Source organism: Opisthocomus hoazin, chromosome 11 (genome assembly GCF_030867145.1).
Source record: "Opisthocomus hoazin isolate bOpiHoa1 chromosome 11, bOpiHoa1.hap1, whole genome shotgun sequence".
Taxonomy (NCBI): domain Eukaryota; kingdom Metazoa; phylum Chordata; class Aves; order Opisthocomiformes; family Opisthocomidae; genus Opisthocomus; species Opisthocomus hoazin.
This window is the reverse complement of record NC_134424.1, coordinates 23,883,029-23,905,272: the sequence shown is the minus strand read 5'-3', so window position 1 is coordinate 23,905,272 and position 22,244 is coordinate 23,883,029. Positions and strand designations below refer to the sequence as shown.

The 22,244-nt window shown below is 42.9% G+C and overlaps 1 protein-coding gene across 1 annotated transcript; it reads left to right on the top strand.

Annotated features, from left to right (window-relative positions):
• The first annotated feature begins 101 nt into the window (after positions 1 to 101).
• LOC104335236 (haloacid dehalogenase-like hydrolase domain-containing 5) lies at positions 102 to 15,497 on the top strand. Its single transcript, XM_075432774.1, has 8 exons — positions 102 to 185; positions 2,313 to 2,522; positions 4,779 to 4,891; positions 6,518 to 6,611; positions 7,813 to 7,846; positions 8,748 to 8,922; positions 10,298 to 10,486; positions 11,307 to 15,497. Exons 1-8 carry the CDS (start codon positions 102 to 104, stop codon positions 11,701 to 11,703), a joined length of 1,296 nt encoding a protein of 431 aa, XP_075288889.1. The 3' UTR covers positions 11,704 to 15,497.
• The last annotated feature ends 6,747 nt before the right edge of the window (positions 15,498 to 22,244 follow it).

Below are 22,244 nucleotides of genomic sequence, written 5' to 3'. Positions count from 1 at the left end.
GAGCCAATAGCTGAGCGTGGCGCGCGGGGGGCGGGGCCTGCGGCCGGGGGCGGGGCGGGGCCGGCGGCTGGGCGCGGCCGCCCGCACACCGCGCGGCCGTGATGCGGCGGGCGCTGCCGCCGCTCCGCGCTCTCCTCAGGCGGCCGCGCTGGCTCCCGGCGCCCCGCGGGCTCTGCGGCGGCAAGGTGAGCGAGGGCCGCCGCGGGCCGCCCGGCCTGGCCCGGGAGCGGGCGGGGCCGGCTGGGCGGGGCCGGACGCTTCACGGAGCGCGGGGCGAGCCGGAGCGAAACCGAAACGGACCCGGGCGGGGCGAGGCGGGGCCGCCTGAGGGGCCGGGGCGCGGGGCGGGGAGGGGCGGGGCCGCCTGAGGGGCCGGGGCGCGGGGAGGGGCGGGGCCGCCTGAGGGGCCGGGGCGCGGGTCGGGGTCGGCTGAGGGGCTGGGGCGCGGGCCCGGGCTGCCCGGCGGGGCCGGGCCGCGGGAGGTCGGTACCGGCGGGGCCGTCGGCTGCGAGCCCCCCTGTGCCGCGGGGCCGCTCTTGCCCGGCGCGGTTAGGAAGCAGGAAGGCCGCGTTGGCGCGGGTCCCTCATCGCGCGGGGTGTTCCTTCATGGCCGGACGGGAGGGCGCCTCGCTGTTAACCGCGCCATTTCCCCCTTGGCTGCACGCGGAGTTCCCGTCGTAGCGCTCCTCCGCTCCACGAGCTTCGCCAGAGGCTTTTGTTCCCCCGCTTTGCTGGGTTGCTCACTGGAGAGCCCACTCTCGCCGTGCGCATCACCTGCGGGGAGCGACGGGACGTGAAGCACCACGCTGGTCACGGAGCTCTTGCGGTGCAGGCCCGGCGGTTTCACATGGCAGCTCACGAGGCCCCGGTACCTGCTGCGTCTGCGTCAGGAGCCCGCGCCGGCCCGTGTGTGGCCGCGGGAGGTTTCCGAGGAGCGCTCGCCAGGCTGCTGCAGACAGGAAGGGGCACTTGTGCGTAAAACTGAGCAAAACCCAACTGCCGAACTGGAATCAGCGGTACTGCAGTACATTCGGAGCGTTGACTTCAGTCGGTTGGGTTCTGCAGCTCTCGGGTTCTCAGATGTTGGCGCGTCGTGGTTTTCGGAGAGGCAGCAGCGAGGGCCGGCGTGTCGAGGAGGCGTCTGTCGCCGCATCGCCCGTCAGGCAGCGCTGGCGGTGTCTCGTCTCTGGGCTGCACCCAGCTGCAGGCAAGCTGCCCGTCTCCCCGCACACGGGAAAAGCGTGTGCCCTGAGGCAGCCTGGAACGCAAAGGCCGTCCCACGTCCCCCGGCTGCAGGCACCTCTGCGCCTGTCCTCCCCACCGTGCCCGGTCCCAGCGCTGGATTGCTGGCTGCCGTCTCACCAAACGGTGAAAGAGGGGATCGTAAATCCCAAGAGTCTCCGATTCCATTTTGGGCTTGGGAGAGAAATGAAGTTTAGAATGTAGGCCGGTTTTGGTCCATCCTTTTCCAAGCTGATTGAGTAACAGCTTTGTTGCTCGACAGTCCTCTCTGTCTCCACTCCTTTGGCTTACCACCCAGCTCATCTTTCTTACCCCAGTTATCCTCACACTGCTTTTCTGGGCTTGTGAAGTCCTATTCTTCACTTCTTCAGCAGCAGGCAATGAGGTGAATGTTAGTAACTCCAGCAGCACCTCTGTCTAAGGAGATGCTAACGTTACCAATGGGCATTAGACTGCCATACATAAAACCAAGGACCAACAGAAGCGACGTCTAAGGAGCGCGGCAGGTGTCTAGCTGGAGTCGAACCTGTTGTGGAACAGAAAAGTACAGGTGGCAGCAGGGACAGTTTTAGTATCTAAACATCTTGCAGGGGAGGAGCCAAGTAGAATATTTGCATTCAAGACCTACCTGCTGCTGAAAAATTTACTTTTGTTCAGTTTGCTGGTAGTTTAGTTTGTTGGTATGCATTGAAATTACCTGTGAAATAGAGCGGGGGTAAATCAATCAGAAGTGTGACTTGCTGTCACGTTTTGTACCTCTTTTTATCAATTTAACTCAATTTCTCCCTGTCTTCTGAAACGTTCTGGAGCTGCTCGTAAAGCAAGGTGGAATTCGTGAGGCTGCATGCGTAGGGAGCAGGGAGCTGCAGTGCTCCGTGTTGCGCAGTGGCTGTTGCAGTGTATGAGTATGTCTGTAAGGCGCACTAAAATGCGCAAAGTTAAAGAGCTTTAAAGTTTCCTCCTCTGTGGAGGCCTCTGTTTTCCTCGGGCTTTAGCTATTGCAAGCTTGATAAACGAGCGTAACTGTGGGCATAACTAATGTACTCTTTCTTTTGAATTCCTCCTTACAGCTCAACATACTGCCGTCCTTTGGTTTTCTTTTTGACATTGATGGTGTACTGGTACGAGGAAAGACTCCAATTCCTGCTGCAAAAACAGCCTTTCAAAAACTAGTGAATTCTCAGGGACAGTTCTTGGTGCCTGTAGTATTTGTCACCAATGCAGGGAATTGCCTTCGCCAGAAAAAAGCTGATCAGTTGTCTCATCTGCTGGGAGTTCCAGTGAGTAGCTGAAATCCTGTTTCTTTCGTTATTTACTTAATGGTGAATGTGTCAAATGTATTGTCTTCCATGAAACGCTGCTCGCTTAAATCTGCTTTGTTTTTCCCTTACGTCCCTGAAATGCTTTGCTGGAGGTATTATAATAGTAAAAAATGCTGTCCAAAGCTAGTGATGTTCCGTTGGTAAAGGCACTGATTTTTCCAGTGGCAAAGCTCACGGCAATGGTATTTCCTGGCAGCATTATTATTGTGGGAATAAATCTTGCCTGCTCCTTCTGAATAAAAAAAACGTGTGTGCCAGTAACATGCAGGTCTGCTCCAGCAAGCTGAATGTCTGCTGTGACAATGTGCAAGATGGGAGCTTCCTGCTTCTTTTGATACAAGCGGTGACACTTCATTCCGCCTCCCGCACCCCCCGCACCCCCGATTTGTGGGCGCTGCAGGCAGCAGTAGGGCTTGCCTGTTGTTGGAGGCTGCCTTTGGGCATTGCTGAGATGAAGCCTGTTGTGGGTTTGCGTGGCAAGGTTTTGGTAGCGAGGTGGCTGCTGTGAGAAGCTGCCAGAAGCTTCTCCCATGTCTGATAAAGCCAACGCCCGCCAGCTCTGAGACAGACCCGCCGCCGGCCAGGGCCAAGCCAGTCAGCGACGGTGGTAGCGCGTAGATAACATATTTAAGAAGGGGAAGAAAAAAACTGCGGTGAGACAGCAGTGTAGAGAGAGGGGAGAGATGATGTGAGAGAAACAACTCTGCAGACACCAAGGTCAGTAAAGCAGGAGGAGGAGGTGCTCCAGACGCCGGAGCAGAGAGCCTTCCTGTGCAGGCACAGTGAGGCAGGCTGTACCCCCGCAGTCCCTGGAGGTCCATGGTGGAGCAGATCTCCACCTGTAGCCCGTGGAAGGGACCCCACACTGGAGCAGGGGAATGCCTGAAGGAAGCTGTGACCCCGTGGGGAGCCCACGCTGCAGCAGGCTCCTGGCAGGACCTGTGGACACGTGGAGAGAGGAGCCCACGCCGGAGCAGGTTTGCTGGCAGGGCTGGTGACCCTGTGGGAAGGGACCCACGCTGGAGCAGCCTGTTCCTGAAGGACTGCACCCCGTGGGAGGGACCCACGCTGGGGCAGGTCATGAAGAGCTGCAGCCTGTGGGAAGGACTCACGCTGGAGAAGTTTGTGGAGAACTGTCTCCCGTGAGAGGGACGTCACGTTGGAGCGGTGGAAGCGTGTGAGGAGTCCTCCCCCTGAGGAGGAAGGAGCAGCAGAGCCAAAGTGTGATGAGCTGACCACAACCCCCATTCCCTGTCCTCCTGCGCCGCTCGGGGAGGGGGAGGGAGAGGAATGGGCGTGAAGCTGAGCCCGGGAAGCAGGGAGCGGTGGGGGGAAGGTGTTTTAAGATCTAGTGTTATTTCTCATTATCCTACTCTGATGTGATTAATGACAAATTAAACTTCCTTTCCTCCCCAAGTTCAGTCTGTTTTGCCTGTGACGGTAATTGGTGAGTGATCTCTCCCTGTCCTTGTCTCAACCCTCGAGCCTTTCATCATATTTCCCTCTCCCCTATCCCAGCTGAGGAGGGGGAGTGACAGAGAGGTTTTGGTGGGCACCTGGCATTTCTCCAGGCCAAACCAAAACAGTGCCCTACAGTCCGTTCTGCAGTGCCTTTTGTTTCAGCAGGGCCAGCAGATGTGGGCGTATCTGTGTCAATAAAAGCCTGTGTGTCACGGGTAAAATGACATCTCAATTATTTCGAGGTTTTTTTAAAGATCTGTAAAGGTGTAAGTAACGAGTCATAATAGCGTCCTTGCAGGATAATAATGTTACTGGGTTTATACCTGTTGAAGGAATGGGGATATGTAAACTAAAGGAAGAAGGTCTTGTGATACAATTAAATCAATGCTGCAGTCTAGCAAAGGGGCCACAGCTGGCACTAGGGCAGTGCTGATTCTTCTACCCTCTTTGTTTGCTAAGTGAATTTGGTGATTCAGTACAACTAGGAGAGAAAACAGTGTATTCCTGTGGGACAGAGTAATTCTGGAAGCTGAAAGGGGGATGTGTGGCAATTTGTCAGTAATGTATTTGTTTCTGTCATATTATCAGTATGACGTCTGCGAAACTTAGGAGAAAATGATACGGTAGGGTTTTAGGTAGATACGTATGATTGTTTCGTAATTCATAGGATTTGTCACACCTATTAATTAAATCTACATGTAAATAACTTATATGAAAAACAACAGACTCCTTTTGTTTTTAAATCCCAAACAGATTTCACAAGATCAAGTCATGATGTCACACAGTCCTCTGCGGATGTTCAAACGTTATCATGAAAAATGTGTTCTCGTATCTGGACAAGGACCACTTCTTGATATTGCTCAAGAGTATCTTTTTTATAAAAAACAACTTTCTGTTTAAGTATTTTCCTTATCCAAGTTCAGGGGATCCTGTGGATCAAGTGAAGACCAAATATTTCAACACTACAAATCCAGTAATAAGCAATGGTAGTTCCTACTATGGTGTCGAATTTATGTTTTGGAGATGGTTAGGGTGTTGATATTTGCTTCACTTTGTTCTGTCAGGTTTTAATGAGGAAAAAAAGGGAAAGAATGACTGTTTGGACGCTTTAGCACAGAGGGTTTGTGCTCTCTTGAGGATGAGAGCATGCCATTCTATCTATTATTTATCGCATCTGACGTTTAGCTCAGTGACTCCAGATCTGCTTGTAAGCATGTGGCCAGGCCAGGTCACACTGGTTTTGTAACCAACATCTAGAATAGAACTATACTTGAAAATACTGTGCCGTTTCTATGCTAACTGCCAGGAAGAACTTGAATTGTGCTGGTACAACAGCGGTATCGAAGCTTCAGACTGTGATTTAATGACCTTAACTTTTGTGTAATCTTCACTCATGCTTCCAGTAACTCCTTTCTGCACTTCTTCCTTTATTGGGATTTTAATGAAAGTTGGTGTAAATCAGAAGTTGTAAAAAATGTAAAGGCGACTTTGAAGAATAAGCTTTATTTCAAAGATGAGAAAAAATTACTGAAGGAACATTGCAGTTAACTGTCAAAATTTGTTAGGCATGGCTAAGAGAAAAGTATATTACAAGACTGAATACAAAACAGAAAAAACATATTTCTGTCAGATAGCATTTTCATACGGGATAATCTTCTCTTCAAATAACTTTACAAGTGGCCTGTGGTGTTATTTCCAATACAGAATCAGGTGGCTGAGTTTGTATAACTGAGATATTTAAATAGCTCTTACTTTCATTTGCATTGTAAGAAATTGCCTACGTATTAAGAGTAGCATCACAACTGCTTTTTACATAAATAAGCAGTTTTAGTTTGATTACCTCTTGTTAACTATGTTTAGATTAATGGGATGTGTCAGCATTTAAGAGCACTACTATGCAAATCAGGAGGTTATTTTTTCCCTTTTGGTCCCTTCCTTTTTTGATGTGTTTCGGTATTTATCTTCGCTACCTACCGAGCGTAATTAAAGCTGCTTGGTCAGTCCCCTGTTCTGCACGAGACTGAGTTTTACGGTGTTCGTGTATCTAGCAAGACGCTTGCAGCTACGCTGGCCTAAGGAAAGCACAGTTTGTGGAGATGGTATTTTTTCCTCAACCAACTCATATTTCTTACCTATAATAATTACACAAGATGTCTTGCTGCCAGATAAACTTCTTTCTGTGCTTATGTGAAGATGATCTTGGAGTATTGCAGGTGTAGAGCGGCTGCTTGCTTTTCATCTCGTATTTTGAGAAGGACTTATGTGTATTTGCTGTCTTGAGCTTTCAGACACACAGGTCTCCCACTGATAAATAATGGGATGATCTTTTTATCTCACAGGAGAAAAAGTCAGTCTTTGATATGTTGCTTTCTTTCCTAAATAATCTGCCTTACCAGATAAACAGCATATGTTAAAATTGTTGAAATTGAATTACCGATTTCTAAAATCTTTTAATATAAGCAGCTCTGTATCCTTAACTGGTATTTTCCCAGCCTTGGTTTCTGTCAGCCTATTACCATTGAAACGTTGCGGGAGAAACACCCTTTGCTGGATGTAGTTGACCATGACAGAAGACCTAACGTTCTGGTGAGTGTATATTTTTGGTTTAAAGTTCTTTGTTTGCTCATTAGAGAACATTCTATAACAAGGGTCAATATTTAAAATACCGAGCTAATGCTGTTGTTCTTACATTGTATTTTGACTTTGCTTTTCTGCTTCTTTATTTGTTTTATTACAGCATTTTCAGGAACAACCGTATAGACCTTGTTTTCTATCAGTGGTCATTCTTTAACATGATCTTGGATTTTGTAACTTACTGTGGTGGGAAAAATTATAATTTAATACAGATACCTAATTCAAAATCTGTCGTGGAAAGCTTATTAGCTTCCTCAGATGTGTGGAAGATAAATTAAGCTTTTTCCTTCAGTATAGGATTGTCTTGGTATTGTTTCTAGGCTGTAAGGTTGCTCTGATTGTAAATTAGTGCTTTGCAGATAACAAATTTTTCTCCAAAGGACTCCCTTTCTTGTTTATACCATTATTTGAATATATTTAAATATTAACAGTACATACAGTACGGTTTCAACTGAATTGTGCAGAATTTCGAAAAGAAGTGAACACGTACACCGTAAATACGTGCATGTATTGTACATATTCAGAGTCAGCAGACAGGGTGGATTTTTCCCATGTGAAGTCAGGAAATTGTCTGTGGTTCCTAGAATCCAGCTCTCAGTTGTATCACCTTTTGCCATGCTTCTCAAACATGTGGATGTAGAAGTTCAGGAAACTGTTAATGTATTTGTCACCACAGGGAGTAAATCATGAAGTGCAAACTCTTGTTTAGCAAATATATTATGTGCAATACAATGTATTTTTCTTTCTTAGCAGTGTTAAAGAAATACATTTCAAAAACTATGTTTCAAATGCTGTGTTAATACTAGAGCCTTCTTACTCCTGTGGAAAAATAAACATCCATACGTTTGTGCATACGTAAATTAAGCAACTGAAGCTTTGCAGCTTGCCAGAGGAAGTTCAACAGCTGTAGGAGGCTGGCGAATGTAGAACAGGCGAACTTGTCTGCTCTCTGTTTCTTTGCCACGAGATTTCACTGCAGAATTGAAATACGAGTTTCTAAGTAAACTGATGTCAGGCATATACCAAAATAGAGAGTGCATTTCCTGCCAGTGTTGTGGAAGGCAACTGTGGGAGCTGTACTTGAATTTATTCTGTTAAAAGAAATAGTAGTTGTTTAATCTGGTAGAAAACTTTCACTTTTTTCTTATTGCAGTACCCCTCTGCTGTGGAGCTTCCCAAGATTGAGGGTCAGTTATCTTTCTTTAATTTGCAACTATCCATTAATAGATGAAATATCTTCATTGTACTTCATAATTAGAATTTATTTTAGATTGCTGGGCACTTCAGATAGTTGGCTGAGACAATTCTAACATTTCTTTGTTAATGACATCTGCCATTGATTTGGAGTGTATTGCGTGTGATAAAGCTGGTTTTTTGATGTGTGCGGTTTTCAGCCATGTGTTTCTGAAGCTTCAGAAGGTGGGTGAGGTCTGCTTTCCTTTTCATCTTCCTTTAGCAGGCTGTTGTTGCCTTCCTTTCAAAAATGAGGAATGAATCGACGTGTGTTCAGAAGTCATCGGTATTGTTCTTACGGCAGTCGGGATGGTCACTTTGGAGTTGCAGTGTGAGAAGCATCTTGTTTCAGCACACTGTATTCACTCTCATCTCAACTGAAGCACAGGAAAGTAGAAACTGGACTTCAGGATTTAAATAATCCATGACAGATTATTGCCGGAGACCAGAAAAATGTCTAAAAACAATGTTAAAATTTTGTTTTAAGATGAACAAAATAACATCTCCGATGGATTATTTAAACGCTGCATGTAAACATAGAATTCACAAAGGTGTGGAAAACTTAGAAATACAATTCAGAAGTTAATATTTTGTGATGCTGTGGAGAAACTTAACCAACAGAAAAACCCAATTCTTAAATGTGTGGATTTTGTAGTGGCGTTTTGTTACTTTTGAGATTTTCTGTGGATGAGTGGCTATGTAACATATTAAAACCCTATGCTAAAGTTAGTGTGCCTATTTCATCAGTTCATGGTTAAATGAAAATTTAACACTTTAGACCAAGTTTTAGTGTTGGAGATTTGGTGTTCTGTTAACTAATTCCGTAACTCTATTTTATAATTCTTGTTCTTGTAGCTGTTGTTTTGTTTGGGGAGCCAGTCAGATGGGAGACCAACCTGCAGTTGATAATAGATGTTTTGCTGACAAGTGGCTATCCTGGAAATCCGTACCACCATGAAAATTACCCGCACATTCCTGTGCTGGCTTGCAATATGGATCTGATGTGGGTAGCTGAAGCACAGTCTCCAAGGCAAGTCCAAATACAACACGCCTGTGTAGTGCGAGATGATTGGGGTTTCCTCATTTCTTCAGTAAAATTCAGAGTCAATACTTTTATACAGAATGCTTGCGATAGCTTCCCAGTAGGTCTCAGCTTTGAACGCAGCGCCTCTAAAGCAATGGACTTTCAGCAAATGCTGCTTTATTTCTGTCCACATTATTGTATTCAGGAAATCAGTTACTCAAGATAAAAATGGCTTTTAAGCTCTAAACCAATTTGTTTCCCTGCTCCCAGAGAAGAGAGGGGAAAGATAGGTTTTTGCCTGAGGGCCTCAGAGTCTCAGTTCAAAGGAAAAAATGAAAAAATTATCAAGGCCATTGTTTCATTTCGTTAGGTCCTTTGGTATTTCTCTTTTCCACCCTACAGTTTCTGGTAGGGTAAAGAATTGACCCTGCAAGTTGAAAGCAGTGAGTGTTTTTGAGCGTGTTTTTGAGCCAAGGACAATATAGTGAGCTCTTTAAGGAACCTAAGAAAAAACAAGTAGAACACACAGAATGAGATGGCGTGATCGCTGATCAGGGTTTTGTTTGATTTTGCTTTCAACAGAAGGCACTTCTTTAATAGCTTTGTTTCTCCTCTCTTCCCCCCAGGCTAAAATTTGAACATACACTGAAACAGAAATGGTTGTTATTGCGACTTGATTGCTGGCTTGATCTTGGGTCAAAGATCTTGTCAGATATCCTTCCACCTCTAATTAGCACGTTGGCAAAACATGTGATAGTTCCAGGCTAGAGTAAGGCAACCAATATATCTACAGTGAATGAGATAATGTAGTTTCAGTTGTGTCCTTTGGGAAAGATTGGGCATAAAGTTTGTTTTTCCTTTGACGGTATGACAAGGTTGCATCTGTCAGTGCCATTACCGTCACTGAATTTTTTTTGCTTCCATATTACAAGTGGGTTTTGGTATACTCTTGTGTTTAAGGAGAGATCAATTTTCCTTCTGTCTGACTGCAACTTTCTTTCGCTGTTTCTCTTCTTTGTTAACTTAGTTCATTCTGTTAGGTCACTGCAGAGAGCAGGTCACTGGTATTATTTCAGGAAGCACCACTTTTGTAACTAGGGCACGTACTTAAATGCAAGTAACACTAACACAGATCAGCGCTACATTTAAAAATAGATAATACTGTTGTGCTGTCCCAATAACAAGCTTTTATTGTGGTGTTTCTTCTTCAGCTAAGCAGCACTTAGTTTTCAGTGAAACAGCTGTGGAAATGCTGCATGCAAACTGAGGGAAATTTGATAGTAATAGGATATGTTTTATTCCTAAAGGATCATGAAATAAAAAAGCCTTGTTTTTTTAATCTATGCTTAACATAATTTGATTGGTCTTTATATCTGTGCAGGTTTGGGCATGGGACATTCATGGTTTGTTTGGAAAACATTTATAAGAAGATCACTGGCAAAGATCTGAAATACGAGGCCTTAATGGGCAAACCTAGTAAACTGACCTACCAGTACGCAGAATACCTCATCAGGGCTCAGGCAGCAGAAAGACGATGGAAGCAACCCATTCAAACTCTTTATGCTGTCGGGTAAGATACTGTGGATCTAACGAGTACAGCAGGAAATTACTCGTGACATAAATACCGGCAAAGAAAAATACACAACTCCTACTACTTTGTTTCTCCTGCCATTGGGACCACCTAACATTCTTGGTGCTATGGTGTACTTTTTATTATGTTTTTGAGCCTCGGTGTTTCTAATCTTGAAAATGAATGATACTTGGCTCATTCTGTGCATCATTTCTGTAGAAGGATAAGAACTGTTTTATACGCAACTAAGATTTCTCTCGATTCTTTTTCTTTAATTATTTCTGTAATAGGCAGTGTAAATATAACAAAAAGGATTTGCATGGGTATTTATTAGGTTTACTGGTATAACATCAACAAGCTTTGAGTAAATGACAGTTACTAGGGAGTGTAGAGCTAGAATTTGTGACGTCGTTAAGCTTGGTCATATGCTACTGTGTGTGCTGTCACATCATAGAATCCTTTTCACAGGAAGAGATAAAGCTCTATTGTGTTAAAGACTGTTTCAGAATCTCCAGGATGTTTGGAAATATAATAAGCTCATTCATGGACTGCTAATACCTATCTTTGCTTTCCCCTCCCCCTGCTCTGATCGGCAATTTCAATATGGAGAGTTATTCACTTTTACCGTATTCCATGCTTAAGGAAAATGGTGTAATAAAATAGTTTAGGAATAGGTTTCTTCCTGTCTGCGTACTTCTCCATAAAGTTGTGTAAAGGATAAAATAAGCTGTTAAATCGAAACTGTAAAAATGTCTTTCATACATTGAAATTTGACAATCAAAATTGCGCTGCCAACTAAACTTTCTTCTTCTGTTTCCAGAGATAATCTCATGACTGATGTCTATGGTGCTAACCTTTACAATCGCTATCTTGAAGAGAACTCCAGAAAAGGTTCAAAGCCACGGCTTCAGGCCAAAGCTGCTGGTGGCAGAGGATCTGCTGCTCCCTCCCAGGATGATGAGATAGACAACAGTTGGGAGAATGAATTAGCAGCTGCAGCTGCTGCCCGCTGTAGGTCTGTTCTTGTTTGTACTGGGGTTTACAACCCTCACACAGAGGTAACCTTGGACACCAGGGAGAGCATAACTGAAACGGTGTTCCACGGCCACAGAGATTTTAGATTTGATCCTGGTTTGGTAGAACCAGATCATATTGTACCAGATGTTGATGCTGCTGTAGACCTGGTCTTCCAGCTGGAGAACTTTGCACCCGACTGAGATGACACGATTTCTTAAGGACTACGCAGTGCTGTGCTTTTCTTCCCAAAAAACAAACTGTGCTTTAAAATCATGCCACAAATTGCTGCTTTCTAAAATTTTTAACTTTTAAATTAATACAATCTGATATTAATATACTTACTATGAGTATACTAAATATCAATAATGCTTTTTTAAGTACTTCGAAATATGTCATTTCTTGCTTTAGTTGCCCTTTCTTGTCCTCCTGTTCATTCTCTTAGGTATTTCACTAGCAATTCTTCATAGTGGCTTATGCATATTACTGGTACTTAAATTCCCACATGACAATACCTTCTTTTGTTTGCTGGAAGATGTCACTTCTAGGTATTGGGGATCTTGAGGATATCAGATTGTGGTCCTGGGGTCATTCGTGGGGTGACAAATTGGCTGGTACAGAGCACAACGTCTATTGCTGCTTGGAATTCTGCAAGTAACGGGTGCTCTTTCCCATCAGGGAGAAGTTCAGGACTGTTCTGCTGCTTTGTACTTGCTCACATCTAACCCTGCAGCCTTTCTTTTTATCTGTTTTCCCTCGTGTCTGGAGCCGCCATTGCTTCTCTCTGCTCTGACCTGTAAAGCCTTAACAGAAATGCCCAAGGAAGCTGGAGAAGGCTGAATGTTAACACCGTTCTTGGAACTCCAACCGAGCTGAACGGTCATGTAAGGAAAGCGGCTAACAGTGAGCGCCCTGTGTGGCATAATACCTGGCCTTTTTGTCTTTGCCTTTTTATCTGCACTTTTCTGAGGGATTTAAAATCTTGGAAAGCTTTAGCAATTATGTTTCAGGCGTTTCTGTCAGTTGGACTTTTCCACTGAATGAGCGACTACTGTTTGGGCAAAAAGTGCCTAGTAATTTACTTGAAGCTTCATACCACTGTGGTAATTAACCAGCCTTTAGTGTAATATATTTCATCTTGTGTCAGTGTTATATGTTTGTTGGCTCGTGGATTTTATAGCTGTTCATTTAAAAAAAAATAATTTATTTTCTGTTATATTTGTAAAATACTTTTAAACGTTTTCATCCAAAAGATGTCCTTGAAAATATTTTTGGGTTGATTTGTTATAACACAGTATATGGTGTACTTGTGACATAAGATTGGAAAACATAAGCCAGTTAAGTGTGTTTAAAAACAAAGTCAATTTACGCACAAATATCACTTAACATCACCTTGGGGGGCCAGTCAGGTTTTTATGGTGTTCTTTTTTTTTCTCCAAATTAGAAATTGTATGAAAAAAAAATCTGTTCTTGCAGAACTAGCAGAGCGCTAGTTTAAAAGCATTAATAGACATTTGGTGGCAGAAAATGAAATGACTTCCTGACCAGCTTCTTCACTGCTTATTAACCTGAAATTGAAACCTGAAAACCCACATCTTGAAGAGAACATTGCTGCTATGAAGTCAAATGTTTTCTGTTGTGTTGTCTCCATTCGCAAAGCACTGTAATCCCCCTCTCTACTGTCATCATTGTTGATTCATCCACTCTCATAATGTTTCGTAAGTAGCTTTCAACATATCTTGCTGGAGCCAGTTTAAGCACACTGCTCTAAACAGTGTATTTCCTGTGTCTTCACTGGGAAAGTATTACAGCAGCACGTTCTTGCCTGGTTTAATTGGTACAATAAACAGATATATACCTCTTTCTTCAGCATTTTCCTGTAATATGACAACTATTTGCAAATTATGCCAAATCTTTCTTAAGTAAAGACTGTAGGTTTGTCAGATGTCCGGGTGACTGAAGTTGTGTTGTTTCCATACTGATCGAGTTGCAGAGCTCTTTAACTATTATTGGAAGCAGTTTCAGGCTGTCAGTAAAGCAAGGAATAAAAATGTGAAAGCTGAAGAACAGAAAATGCTCAATTTATTTCTTCCTTTTTTTTTTCCTCAGAATATGCATGAACACTTGAAAAGATTAATGAAGGAAGTGTGTATATACTTTTTAAACTTCGTCCCTCATGGAAACATCAACTTACAATGCATACGTAGGAAAAATTACTGTTTAGCTGCTAATCAGGCTGCTGCTGTTTTTAACTGAAAGGAAGACAGCTTTTTGGTCTATGTCCCCCTTAGGCCATTTAGGCTATGTCTGCGCTGCAGGGTGTGAGTGTTGCTGATGAGTCTGCTTGAGGTCTCTTGATGTGATTCTTCGTGTGAATGTGTGGCTGAGTCCCAGTAGCAGGCTAGGGTGCCACTGGGTTTGGAGCTGTATCAAAACAAGAAACAGGCAGTTGGACAAAGATGATTAATATATGTGGGTATTTCTATAAAACACGAGAGAAATGTTAGCATTGTAGGCATTTGTGCTATACCAGCAAGCTAGGCAAATATTTTGGTGACGTATCATGAAAAATAAATGTTTAAGGAAGGATTTGAAGGAGTGTAGTGAGTTACTGTTGAGGATGTTTACCTGGAGCTCTTGCCAAAGGTGAAGGACCTCACAGCATCGACTCGCTAGATGCTCCCACAGCTTCGCTGCAGTGCTGAGCTGGGTGCACTGGGACTGGGTTGTGTGCTCCCTAATTAGCACCGCAGCCACACCTAGCACGGATCTAGCACCAGAGCCTGAAAGCAAACCTCTTCCTCAGTGACACGTTCCCATGTTCACGTGCACCCAGCACTTACGCTGCAGTTAGAACTTTGAAACGTTACCGGTATCGCAAACTGCTTGCCAAAGGTCCTTACGCTGTGCAAAATGAGTAGAAAAGCATGTGTGTTCCTCCCTCAGGGAGCCCCAGGCCAGCTTACACTTTAATTTCTGATGAAAACACTTGTGCCAAGACGGCTGGTATGGGACTCAGACAAACCTTGCATTCCACCTGCTTTACTGAATTGGTACTGAACTCCAGCAAAAGACTTGTCATCTTCATCTTTTTACTAATGTGATCCCTCAAAAAGCACACATGGTTAATGACATTACTACTTAACGTCTTCCAACTGAAGATGCTACACGGACAGACTTCTAAGTCTTTGAATTTTGTGCCTCCTGTTCACTTGGGAAGTGGTACAGATGAGAATTTTTTCTAAAAGAAGTGTCCTAAAGCATTGCACCAGACTTAGCACTGTAATTTCTAACATTTCCTGCTGTGGTACTTCAAAGTGAAAGTTAGTGATTCTTTGTGAGTAACAAGCTAAGATGTGGAAATCCTGAGAAGAAATCTCAATCGCTAGTACTGGAAAGGTGCTTTTTTCAGAGTTCTTAAGGAAAACTGAGTTTAGTAAAATGTTCTTTCTAATTATTCAGCTAAGAGCGAGATGAATTAATATGAGGTAAGAAAAAGACTAAAACTGTCTCAACTTTTGCTTTCCTTGAATGCCCTTTTACCTAGATTTTTAGTTACTAATTTAATATGTTTTCAGCTTTGACATTACCTCTTTGAAACAGACTGTTTCCCACGGCTTGTGTCCTTCAGTCACAGCCTAGGTGAGCTATCTGATGTTACAGTGCTGCTTTCAAGTTTAAAATGTATTGCTGAAACACCTCGAGTGACCAGGATGAGCACGTGAATCACTGAAATCACGTCCAAGAAAGATTTCTGAGGTTCTTGCTGAAGTTTCTTCAAAGTAGAACTTGCCCTTTGTTTGCGTAGTTTTGTTTTTAGTCTTGATACCTTTTGTTCTATTAAAAAAACCCTTCGAAAACAACCTTTCAAAAATATATCCTGTACTTATTTTTGTGAATACAAAACTGACAATATTTTAAACTCCAGTCATGTATTGTCTTCAGTATTACGTGTTTCTCTTTAGAAGCATTTTTCAATTAAAGTTAGAGGAATGTATGAGGCTTATATTTTAAGAAAACCAAATTTAATATCTCCTCTTCAATAAAAAACACCTTGCATTTAAAATTAAATTTTTCATGTCAAACTTGAATACTCTTGAACGTAATGAAAGGAATAATATTTTTGTAGTAGATCTTATGTTTATGAAATCAGTCTTCTACACTTTTTGATGCTACTTGTTATGGAATAATGTTTTCAAATTGCAGATTTTTTTTTTGAAAAAACATATCCAGCCAGCGTGTCTTAAAGATGTGAGTAATTCACAATAATCTCTTGCAGTGTTTTGTAGTAGTTTCCTTCTTTCCATAAACTGCTCGATAATTTTTTTCTGGGACAACCCTCCTTATGTTGCCACATCTTACATCCTTCAGCAACACAAACGTGATGATATGCTGTGATACGGTGTCATCAAATCACGTCTAGAAAAATTAAAAATATTCCAGCAGTAGTAGGAGATGAAGTGGCCTCTGCAATGCGGTGGGACTGGCAGACGACTATTGCTAAAAATACTGGAGAAGATCCTCTAAAGGTAATGTATTCACTAAGCTTGGAAAGTCTTCTCGCTGGCTGGCAGCGTAGCGCTGAGCTGCTGTACAGTTTTTGGACCTCTCGGAGCGCGTCGGGCGTCATCCGTCGGGAATCCAGCTGCTGTGCGGGCGACGGCTCTGCGGAGCGGGTGGAGGCCATCGGCAGCGCCGGGTCAAACGACCCCTCGAGCCAGCTGAAACAGCCCCGCGGACGTCGCCGGGGAGGATTGAGGTGTCTCAGTCCAGGTTCTGTTAAATTCTGGAAGAACACAGAAGGGCGTACGCGGGGTTTGGTGCAAAGACGGCTGCTTTCACTCGTGGCCGGGGTTCGCCTCTCCACGCCCGTCCGTAGCTTCTGAAGGGGATTTTTTGCAGTTTCGGTGAATTCACCTGTTCTTTGGGCAGAAGACAGGGAAATGCGTATAGTAGAAGATTGCTCTAATTAATCTCCAAATTAACGTCTGGTTCTCTGAGGAGATATGCTTGCCTCCTACAAAGCTTCAAAAATGTACCACGGTTTCTGCTGGGGACCCTGCGGGTGTGGCCGGGGGCTGCCGGCTCTCCCCGAGCCGCGAGCGGCCGCGCGGGGCCCTGGCCGCCATCTTGGCATTACCTCAGGGCGGCGGCGGGATGCTGGCGGCTCCTCGCGCCCGTTGCTGTTTTACCCCCCATCCCCCCTCCGTTTTTTTCCTTTTTTTCCATATTGTCGAAGTAATAAAATGCAAAACCGTTGCCCCTACACAGTTCTGCAAGGTTCAGGGTGTTTCAGGTTCTCCGTGGGATGAACCCCAGCCTGGTAAGTGGTAATGTGGGCTTGGCAGACCCTCAGAAAGCCAAAATGCTTAAAAAATTGCAGGAGAGAGTGTTCATAATTTTAGCTTCCTCTCATCTTCACCCTTTCTTGGTTTCAAACAAGTACAAAGCGCTTGGTGCCTCACTGGTAATTTTTTCCTCTCGGGGACTGAGACATTGTGCCCCAGGAGTTTGAGAGATGAGTTGGAGCCTGGTGCTCTTGAAACCTCTTCCGACGACTGGGAAAGAGATGTTTACTCCCCAATTTTGCTTTATTTCACTATGTAGCTTGCACTTGCAAAAAATATTAGCCTTTTTTTTTATAGTCTAAGTTTCACTGACAATTTTTTCTCCCCATCTACGGTCAGGAACGTGGCTGCTCAACTAGCAGAAAGCATATTCACAGATACACTTCCACAAAACAAGACAAGATTTGTGTGCTTTATAAAAAATGACAGAATGTTTGGGCTTTCTTCAGCAAGAAAAGAAGCGACTGTGGCATGGAAGCGGCACAGCGAAGGTGGTTTCTGCACAGTGTGGAAGAGAGGCACAGCTGGGAGGCCCTGGAGCGTTTGGGCGTTGTTCTGTCTGCGGCCGGACGGACTCGCAGAGGGACAGGTGTCGTGCTGTGGCCACGCTTTCTCAGCTCTGGATTTTCAGAACTTCAACGTCAGCTTTTTCTTGTTCAAAAAGTGTTTCTAGGTGATGGATGGAAAAGAGGAATACTAACAAAACGATTCACAGAAACATTGTGCTAGACTTTGACTTCTCCAGTGTGAGTTATTTTTTTTTCCCAACAGCTAGGATTGAATCTCGAGTCAATTAATTGTTCAGAATGCAGCTCCAAGCACAATGTAGTGCTCCAAAGCATATGGTGGTACCAAGACATCCACCTTTGTAATGACTGAATATAGTTTTGTATGAAGTGCAAATACATTTGAAATTTATGTACATGTATATATTGCTTTAAATTACACTAATTGCGCAGGCAGCTGAAAGTATGTGAACTAGCCCAGACCTATGGCTGACTTAGCTCTCCACATACCGTGTCTTCTGTGCGCTTGTTAAAAGCAAGAATGCCACCTTGTTACGTCAAGTGCAGTGTAGGTATTTTATCCACCCACCTAGTCTCCCGAGGGGTTAAAGGAAGATGGAAATAATGACCTGAATAACACAACACACAGCAGGCAGTCGCTGGAATAGGTAGAAATCTCTTTCCTTCAGGGTCACAGGCAAGAAGCCAGCGTTACAGGAGTTTCTTTAAAACTCAGTGGTGTACTTGTATGTTTTGTAACTTGAAGAGAAATGGGTACTAACAGTCTTTATTGTATGGTATCAGTGCCTATCTTACACAGTCTGTATTAAAATCTTTTGTTGATACACGGATGAATTCTTGGGAGCCGAAATACATTCTGTTTTCAGTGTTGACTGAAACAGCCTGCACATTGAAAGTTTCAGAAAAAAGTGTTTCTGTGGTCACTTCTGTGAATAAAAGAAACTGGTACATATTCAAAATAGCACAGATGGGTTTGCTTTCTGTAATTAACACCACCTGAGACTCAGCTGGTCTAAATTAAAAGCCCTCCTCCCTGCATTTTGTTGGCCTTGTATGCCAAGAATCCAGTGTCAGGATCTAAGATCGTGGTCAACGTGTCTTACAGTTTCACACCAAGCTAGGTTTACTGCAGATTTATCTGTTGACCTCTTTCTGAAGCAGAAGCAGCACCTATTGTATAGGTAAGAATTTTTCTCAGAATAAGAAACGGATTTTCAGTAGGTCTTGAGTTTCATGTCTTGTTTTGTGGAAGTGTATCTGTGAATATGCTTTCTGCTAGTTGAGCAGCCAAGTTCCTGACCGTAGATGGGGAGAAAAAATTGTCAGTGAAACTTAGACTATAAAAAAAAAAGGTTAATATTTTTTGCAAGTGCAAGCTACGTAATGAAAGCCAGTTTGCCTCACTAACAAGAAAAGAAAAATTGTTGTGATATGTGTGCATCTCCTCCTGTATCCAAACTATTCCACTTTCCCAGAGAATTCAAAGAAGAGTTCTTAGAAATGTGACTCAGAATCCCTTTAAACTGTTTGTCATATGCACTTACAATATCCAACTGAACAGTTGTCATGGTTGCTTTCCACAATAAATTCAAGTTACTGAAAGAGACCTCTTAATGATACGTATTTTCATTTGCCACACGCACTTACAAATGATCAGGCAGCAGAGACCAGAGTTCTGGGTTTTTTCAGTGTGTGTTTTTTTCCCTCTGCATAACCTTTTGTGACTGGTTTAGCCTGTTCACATTTTCAAGGGTCCGAAAGGGCGTCCTGGGGAGGTTCTGGCCACCCATCTTGCTCCCTTGTCAGTCTGCGTTGTGTGTTCTGCACGTCATACAGTGCTTTGGAAGGTGACCTGGGAAGTGGCTATGAAGCTAGCTAGGTATGTCAACACAGGTGTGTGTCCTTCCTGCTCTGGAAATACTGTGAGACCTCATTAGCAGCAAGAGGGGCAGGATCCAAGGTTCATACAAGGTGACATATGACTAGCTCATCAGTGGCGTATGCTGTGAAAGGACAGGCTTGCTGTTGAAGGCCGGGCGTCTTACAGGGGTTAGAGAGAATTATGCTACATGTTATATTCTAGGACTGTATTATAATAATGGTATTATTTACTTCAATGAAACCTAGCTTTGTATAAACTGTTACATTTTTGCCTCATATCATAGCCTTGGAATTCGCAACTTGCTTTTCCCTTTGTGTTTTTTGGATAAGTTGTCTTTTTCTCCACATAGATTTAGAAACTAGACTACAGATGTGCAGAACATATGTAAAGTACGTGAAAAAATAAAGGTCAATACCTATGAAAAGTATGTGTATATATGTTAAGCATGACAGTTGCATTATTTCTCTCTTACACTGATCCTCTACAGCACTGTGCGTGTCAGTGATGTGTATAGTTATATCCAGAATGTTTCAGTAGTAAAGATTGTGTCATTATCACAGAATTAACTAATGAATTCAGCCATACCCCTCACTCCAAGGAACCAGCTTTAGAGCACGGCCATTTCATTGAGAACTACCGATTGCTGTTTCGGTGTCTGAGGCTGTTACTGAAGTAGTAGACTGAATACAGAATGAAGTAGCTCAATTACTTCACTCCTGTGGATCAAAAAATGAAGGTTTTGAAAAACTGCTTAGCTCATCTACTGACACGAGAATTAAAGATCCAAGCAAAAAGAAAGAGGTGTTGCTTTGTTTAATTTACAGCAATTAAATAAAATCCAGGATCTAAATGTTCCCTTAGGAAGGTACACTTGTAACTACATTGTTTACACTTCATTGTAAGCACTGAGAAAGTTATTTGCACTTCTCTGACATTGAGGACTTGGCTTTCATTCTTGACCTTCCAGCTAGTTATGCTGGAGAGCTTAATAATTTAAAACAATTTAATGTAGATGCATTTATGTAAGTGATGGGCAGTTGTAGGGTAAGAGGAAGAGAGTTAAGCATTGTCTGCTTAAAAAAGAGTACATTAGATAGTGTCTTATGTCAAAGTAGAAGACCATACAGCACTGTAAAACAGAATATATAATTTCTTAAAACCTGGTTTTGTTTCTGATAATAAACCACAGAAGATACTGCCAAATGTTTACTTTCATTAAACCTCTTTAATGATACACAGTACAATGTACCCACTAATTTGCTAAAATTCACAACAAAAAGCAGGTTTCATATGTTTAAAAATATTTTTAATAAATTCATAAATAGATGAAAGTAAAGTATAAAAAAATTACTGTAGTATGCAAGCTTGCTCCCTTGTCTCCTCATATTCCAAATGATCTAGTCAGTATTGTGACAAGAAAGTTTAAAAGCAAAGTAGTTACTCATGATTAGAAATGTACAGCCTGCATCCCTTGAAGAAACCTTGTAAAACAGCAACAGATTTGTCCTAGAAAATACAGAATAATTTTAACACTGTTATCATCCAAACCCCTCAAATAATTTTGGAATGCAGTGAATGAATTCAATATGAATTAGAGATTTTTATTTTCTCCCCAACAGGTGTGTGAGCCAGATTCACTTGAGTGCTCTCTAGCCTATAGAGTTGTGGGTTTCACATCTGTCGGATACCAGTGAGTGAGGCACAAAGGAGGGAAAAGCTGGTTGACAGCACTGAGCCTGCCTGCCTGTCAAAAATCTTAGCGTTTCTCCTTACAGCCGTATAAAATAGAAATCTTTAAAAACTGTTACATATAACTAAATCCACCTTCTGCTCAGTGTATGTCTGTATTTACTTTATCTCTGGCAAGCAGGACAGTGTCCGATCTCATCTCTTGGCCTGCCCTGGTTTTGAAATGGTGCGTGTACGGAGCAGCACCATTCCAACACTTTACCTGGTCAGTCCCTTATACTACACCACCAAACTGTTAGCAAAGTTACTCTCCTCATCAATATTATCACTCTCTTAAGAAAATGTATGTAACATTTTGTTTTGTCAAGTATCAAGCTACTTTTCACACTTAGAATAATCTATTTTCATACCATTTATAAAGGGAAAAAATGCTTGCTTATGCATAGTGTTGAAATAGGGAGCGAACATGAAAAATACAGAATAATCAGGATGCTCTGCCTTTCACATGAATGCATTTGTTTTTTTCCAATAACTGTTTCCCTTCAGTGCAAAACCAGTTCCATACAAGGTTTGTGCTTTTTTGCAGTGGTAACTAGATGCTTTTGAAGATATTGGTAGGCATCTGTCTGCAGCTTTAATGTCTCTGAAAAGTCAGCTCTTAACTCAGTTGTTAAAAGTACCTTCAAATTGTCAAGACAAGTTTGCATGCCGTGTTCGAAGGACAATCTTTCACCCCCTTGTTTTCACATACAACAGTTTAGATACGCCAGATCACTCGCTGACATCTTCATATGAGCCTGTATTGCTCATAGAATTTATTCCAGAAAAAATGGGTGTTGATCACTGCATGTCCTACAGCACAATGCAGCGTAATAGGCTGTCACTTAGCGGTCACTGAAAAGACACTGGCTTTTGGAAGTATACAGAGTGTGCTGGTCGAGTGCCTCAAAAAGACAATTTCTACAGCAATACATTGTTTCCTTTAATGTTCTCCTCTGCTTTTATCTGGAGAAGACAATCACTGCGTTGTAAGGTTTTTTTTGTATGGATTGAACAATTAGAAATCGTTAACTGCTAGCTTGCTGTAGTTTTGGGCATATGTAAGGTACTTGCTCTAAGCTAAAACTTACAGAAACTTGGGTCCTTTTAGCCAGCTATTACACCTGAATAGGGTGTACTTTAAGATGTCTGAATGAGTCTGTGGAGGAATTAAGGTTTAAACTCCTACAGAGTAGTCAATGATAAGGTATATGTTCTTATGAAAGCTTAAAATATATGGCTACTGGTCTTAGTATCCT